The 6626-nt window shown below is 38.6% G+C and overlaps 1 protein-coding gene across 1 annotated transcript in view; it reads left to right on the plus strand.

Moving 5' to 3' along the window:
• The window catches only part of CRYBG1 (crystallin beta-gamma domain containing 1), a 43319-nt gene extending 37682 nt beyond the window's left edge, over positions 1 to 5637 (plus strand). Inside the window, exons 20-21 of the mRNA XM_072857875.1 lie at positions 1214 to 1376; positions 4120 to 5637. Coding sequence (XP_072713976.1) covers positions 1214 to 1376; positions 4120 to 4208 — 252 coding nt within the window. The 3' untranslated portion in view covers positions 4209 to 5637. The remainder of the gene's footprint in view (positions 1 to 1213; positions 1377 to 4119) is intronic.
• The last annotated feature ends 989 nt before the right edge of the window (positions 5638 to 6626 follow it).

A 6626-nucleotide genomic window follows, 5' to 3' on the forward strand; every position in this document is an offset into this window, starting at 1 on the left:
ACTGCAGAACTAAATCAACTTACTTCAATTCTAGGTTATGATAGTAAGAAGTACTACTTTTTCAAAACTGTGCATTCAATAATTTAGGGCCATATCAACAATGGCAGATGGGTGTTTAATCTGCCACTGAAGTTCATTCAGAGGTTACAAGTTGGCTTATGGTGATCTACTGAGAATCACTGTTTACACAGAATAATTAACTGTAATGTACTACTAACACAGCCTTAATATTCTTTTCAAGTAAGCTTGATTTTTGCCAATTCTTTTTTTAACCATAAAGACATTTGCAGAGTTTTGAAATCAGGTAATACAAATGACTAGGAAAAGAATATAGGACAAAGAAGAAAATATTGTTGTGGTACACTGTGAAATTCATACACTCGATACTGTGCAGTTATGTCCTTTATCTCAAAAGGTTATTGCAGAACTAGAAATTATTAAAGAACAAAAAAAGAATGCGCAGAGGAGGTGGAGGGCTTCTATGCAAGGAAGAGACGAAAGAGCTAGGTCTTTTTAGCCTGCAAAGGGGGAAGTTTGAGGGATTATGTGATTGAAGTCTCTGCAAAAATAGCGTGGATAAGACATCCCTTAAAATAAGGGGGGGGAAGGGGGGTGAGGAGAGCATCAAATAAAACTAGTAGTTGCCTACCAAATTATTTTTAAATTTTATTTGTTTTTAATAGTAGTAGTTGAGATTTGGAACTGCTTGCCACAGAAGGGTTATGATACAGAAGGGTGTTCATGTAAAAGGGTTACACTGATCTCAGTGGGTAGTGACTAAAAAATTCACATATGGGACAGAAACTGTCGGAGTATTAAAGGTAGCAGCTCTGCATGGAAAAGTCTCTGGGCTGGAAATTGCTGTAGACTGGGAGAGATTACCTACCAGGAACATACTACATACAAGAGCAAAGTGAATGTAATCTTCATGGCATCTGTTACTGGCCACTGCCAGAGGCAGGTGCTAATTGTACCTTTTGATCTGATACAGCATGGTTACTTTAATGTTCTTGTGTAGTAGAGAGTGTTAGCAGAAACAGGAACAAAAGAAAAATAAGTAGTCTTGAGTTTGGGGCAAAATACATTCCTTTAGGGAAAGTAGTTCCTAGATTCTGTTCTCACCTGCTGACATCTCTCCTATCTGATTAAAAAACAGTGGATACTAGAAGTAAGGCTGTTTTGAATAATTGCTGTTGCCTTTCTGATGATACAGATGGCAGAGGATTGCTGCTTGACAATTGTTGGAAATCTTATAACTCCTGGGTCTAAACTCGGTCTGTCATTTGAGCGGAATGAAGACAAACAATATTGGCATATTAGTCCTGATGGCAGGATTTATAGCAAAATGAAACCCAAGCTGGTTTTAGATATCAAAGGTAAGCAAATGTGTTATCTCATTACATTGTGTCTTAATTACATGGTATTTACAGTGGGATAGGCACTAAACGTGCCTATAAATTAAGGATGGTGTTATAGTTACTTTAATCTAGAATCAAAAAAGACCTGATTAGCTAGTCTGACCTCCTGAATTATACAGGCCCTAGGACTTCATTTCATTTTTCTTACATAGAGTTTAGTAACTCACAATACTTGCTTATCTTGTATTCCCAGTGTCCACTCACTGTAGATATCCTCAGTTAATTTTACGTGGCACTGGGTGATGTGAATACAATTATTTAAAATTCTGAAGCAAGAAAAACCTAGCTTCTCATTAACTTTAATTTGTATAGAGCAAATTTTCTCATATAGTAGTTGTAGATGCAATAGCCAAAGGATATTAGGAAAGCAAAGGCAGGCTTGTATACTGATGTGATTAGATGCAAACAGTTTTTTCATTTGTTTACTAATGGCTATACCTTTCTTGCGAACAAGAGATTCTGCTGTCTGAAAAAGCAACAAATGGAATGATTAGCAGAATTAGCATAATCAGATGTTCTTACACAACTCTGCATTTTTGGGTCGGGGGAGTAATAATTTTCAATAGCTGTTACTTTTTTTAGCTGTTTTAAAATTAATTTTGCATTGATGCTGTGACAGTAATTACAGCAATAAAAAAAAAAATAATACCAGAGTCAACAGTCAGCACTTTAGAACTAAAAAGGACAGGACTATCAGAACTGTGAGAAAAGGGTTATCTAATGTCTGACCATAATACAACACTGGCACAAATAGTCACAAATTCTCTTTACTGCCATAGAAAGCTAGTGATGATTAATTATGAACTTATCAAAAAAGACTCCAGTTCAAGGGAGAGTCTTTAGTCACAATGACTCTGCATACCTTTTTCTAAAGTCAGTTCCACGTTGCACCAAACAAGCAGAAATACTATAACGCTGCCTTGTCTTAATTTAATCATGTTAAAAGCAATTAAGTATTCTGCATTTACAATTGAAAAACTTCACAATGGATAGGTCTGGTGATTAAAGTATAGATGCACTCTTAGTTTTAAAAAAAAAAGTAAATTTGTATGGTAAATATGAAAGAGTAGGCACATTTAGCTTTTACTTGAGAAAGCCTAGTAGGAACATTACCTGTTTCTGCCAATTCTGCTGATCCGTTCTTGACCACAAATTGAGCATTAATGAATTCTTCAGCAAATGAATGCAGTTGATCAACTGTGCAGTTACCAATGCCACCTTGTGGATATACTGGCATAGCACAAAGCTTTGTCCAGAGCACCACTCTGTCAAAGTAAATAGTCTCTTGTACCACTGAAAGAAATCCCATCTTATCCCATTATAACATGTTTACATTCTATCAGACACTGCTTACAAAATATTTTTTGTGCTCACAGTGTAACTGAGCTATGCAGTTAATGTTATTTTTTGTAGCTGCTCGTTAGGTTTTTTTTCCTATGGGAGTATTTGATCTGGTATTCCATTCTTTTTCCCATCCTTCTGAAGAACTTTGCAAGTATTTCTGCTGTGTATCTCTACTGCTTTTTAGTAATTGCCTGATGATGGCAAGGAGAGAGATCATGTTGGTGTAAGCCTTCTCAGAGACCTTTCTGATTTGGGACAGTGGCACCAGAAAGCCTCCTCCAAATTCCTGAAGCGGACAACAGCTAAGGTGCTTGAGATGGCATTTCCTTAGTACAAAAGAGCTGCTCTCAAATGTGCCTGCCCGTGCAGGACTCCAGGTGCCTAGCATATGTCTTTCTGAGATCTGCTAGAATCCAGGTTTATTACACTCATCATAAGGTTTCGGCTGCCAGGCTTGTCTTTTGCTCATTTGGGGAGGGTGAGGCTATAGGGGTGCAGAATGAAAGATGGTGTCCGTAGGAGTGTCCTGGTGTTCTGTATAAATGGTTGGCTCAGATGGCTGCTTCCAGTGCGAATACTACCTGCTATTGCAGGTGTGCTGTACTACATGAGATGCAGGTGTCCTACACTTCTGCAGTATGTACTAGATCTGAGAAAAAACTGTCAGTTCTGACTTTCAGCTCTAGTTTAACATTGCTTTGCTTCCAAGTTTCTTAAGTCAGAATACTAATGGTGCTCTTCTATGGGAACACGTTTGGCATTGCATCATAGGAGTAAATTAAGCCCCTCTAAGAAAGGGTTATATTTTGCATTCAGGCATGTTCAGCAGCTAGTGGAAACAGCTGAACGTTGGGTGATATTTTGTGTGTGGTGACTTGTGATGCAGCTGGTCAAAATACAGGATTGTAATAGCAAAGAGTAAATGAGTACCAGACCTTGTCCCTGGTGTGGTCATGCTGGTATTGTCTGTTAGCAGCAAGACTTGTTTCATCACGTAAACATCATCTTTAGAGCAAACTGACAACTGTTGGGAGGAAACTGAACAGCCAAGTTGGACTTTTGGAGAGTGACAGTCTTAAAGGAGCTACACCTGACTATTGTAGTGTTCCTTCCTTTCCTATCCAGGCTGAAAAAGCTGAGGTACTGAATTACTGAAGGGGTGGAGAGGAGCAGGCAGGCTTCCTTGTTTCAAAATTAATTCCAAAAGCAGGCAGTGATGAAAATGAGTTTGTCTTTTCAGTGCCTTGGGGAGAAGAGAAACTGTCTACACCAGCACTTACTAGAGTTGCCCTGAAACCTAGAGTACACGTCTCTTATTTCAAAGATAATCTACAGTCTTTGAAATTTTTTTTTACAGGGGGCGCACAATATGATCGCGACCATGTTGTTGTCAACACAGTCAACGAAGAAAAGTTAACGCAGTATTGGGAACCACTAGTTGTATAAGCTCAAACAAGCAAAGATGACGTTTGAATTAGCCACTATTCCAGCTGCTAGACTTGGCACTGCCATCTCTGAAGGATACAGGATCAACAATGAGACTTTTGTCTTTTCTTTGCAATTTTAAAAAGGACAAGCAACAGAACGATTTCACCTCTGTATCTAAGATTATCCCTATAAAAGCTTGAGCATGTCTCAACCTTTTTTTTTTTTTTTTTAATCATCACAACTCTATGTGAGATAGAGAGCAGTAGTACACCTCGGGCTAGAGTGGAAGAACTAAAGGTGGGAGAGACCCCATGGAGTTACAGTTGTGTCAGTGAGTAGTTAACCCAGAATAGTCAATAAGCATAATTTTAAATTATTTTTAAAAGGGGTTTTTTTAACTGAGAGAAGGGCTAAAAAATAATTAAAGCTTATTTTGTAAAGGACAGGAGTGCAGTGTGTAAGTGGGTATAGCAACTTGGACCTATGGCTGTAGTATAGAGAAATATTCACTACTGGAAATTAATATATTTGGTTCATTGGAACAAACTTATGTTTACTGAAAGTTTAAAGACTGCTAGCACACAGCACATCCAAAGAATTTTTAACATGTGGCTTCAAATATAGGTAGTATGCTAATATAGTAAGTCCTAAACTAAGAAAAAAAAATCTAGATTTTTCTCATGTAGAGATGATGTAAATTAGTAGATGTTTGTTAGAAAAAGAGAGGGCTGGCAAAAGGATGCATCGGAATGTGAAGAACTTGCCCATTTTCTAGGCTGCCTAACTTTTTGAGTTACGGGTATTTTACTTCTTTGCCAAGTCAAATTTTTACCTTTTAAAACAGTTCCAGTAAGGATAGTCTTCCTGAAATCCAAAATCATACAGAAAAAGAGAATTCTTAGCGAAAGTGTAACTAAAGATGATTGCAACAGTACCTAAGCACTGTGGTTACTAAGTTTTTCAGCCACTGCCTGTTGGGCTTACCATCAAGAATGCCAGCCAGACTCCCAAGTATTTCTGGTGATGTTGGAGAGCAATGTCTGTGGTGGGCTGCTGGCTCCCGGTTGCTGCTGGGCAGAAGTGTCAGCCTGCTCTAGTAAGGGGCATAGCCAAGCCTGGATACGTGCCCAGTCACAAGGGCCGTGCCCGTTCAAAGTGTTACTGGTTTAGTAAAGAGCTTGTGACAAGTAAGACATACTAATGACAGCAGGAGGTTCTTCTGTTGCCCCCTCTTAACCTGGTTTTGTTGGTTTTCCTTAATTGTGTTGGCAAAAAGGTAAAATACAAACAGTCTTGTACTATGCTGCTGTGTTTTGTTCTGGCTTAGACCAGTGTTATTACAAGCTGCTCCTAGGAGCATCCAGGCCTTTGTCTTGCATAGTAAGTCTGTTTAAAATTAACATTTTCATTACTATTGTATTGCCTCAAAGGATACTGGTGCTTTTACTGTTACCACCCTAGAAGAAGTGCCTTACGAATTTTTCTCCTTTTGTACAGACGTACTGAAGTTTTGTTGCTCTGAAATGTGCTGCTTTTAGTTCTTCATAGAAAATGTGTTGTTATTGGTTCCAAACAGTGGTACTTTGTCATATTGATGTGCTCTTGCTATATATAATATAGCATTTTACAAATAAATTTAAGTTAGGTAACTTTTTATTGAAATTATTTTTAAAGGTAGAAAGGTGACATTTTATGGTTAGTTTTGCTTCTATGTGCCCTTCTCGGTCCATAATGCCTCTGCAACAGCTAGCTAATGAGGAGTGAATACATGGTGTGGAATAGCTGCAGGCTCTGAGGCATGGATGCTTCTCCTATACAAGCATGTGTTCAGTGCACTTGTACATGGGTCACAGTTCACATGGCTGCTGCTTCTGTCCCCTGGTGGGAGCACTGCGTGACACCGTTTGTCCATCACCGTAGCTGCACCACAGTAAATGTGCAGTTCGCAATTAAAAGGTTACCACTTCCCTTTGATCTAATTGCATAATTGCAGGGGAAGTCATTCCATAGCCTGTCTCTGGCAAAATGGTAAGTTTAAAAACAGACCAACAGACACATGCCCCTCAAGCACTTCACCACCACCAGCAGTGATAGGGGGCATGGAAGGAACAGGGTCTCCTGATTACTGACAAAATCATGTCTAGCCCACCTGTATAAACACTGTAGTCAGCTGAATCTATGCCAGGAGTTAGGCCATTAGAGTAATTATCAGTTACAGATTGATTTTGTTCCATGCTTCTACTCAGATTAGTTATGCCATGAGAGATTTGCCATATCAAGATTAAAGTACTGGTCTTGAGACAGCAATGTGACCACTTAATACAGGAAAAGTTTACAGATTCTGAGAATGAACTAGATTGAGTAATAACATATATTAATAAAGGTGAACAGAACTAGGAAAGGCCAAGGAAAAAAGGATAGCAAAAGTTTCGTATG

The sequence above is a fragment of the Ciconia boyciana genome, chromosome 3 (assembly GCF_034638445.1).
Source record: "Ciconia boyciana chromosome 3, ASM3463844v1, whole genome shotgun sequence".
In the NCBI taxonomy this organism is placed as follows: domain Eukaryota; kingdom Metazoa; phylum Chordata; class Aves; order Ciconiiformes; family Ciconiidae; genus Ciconia; species Ciconia boyciana.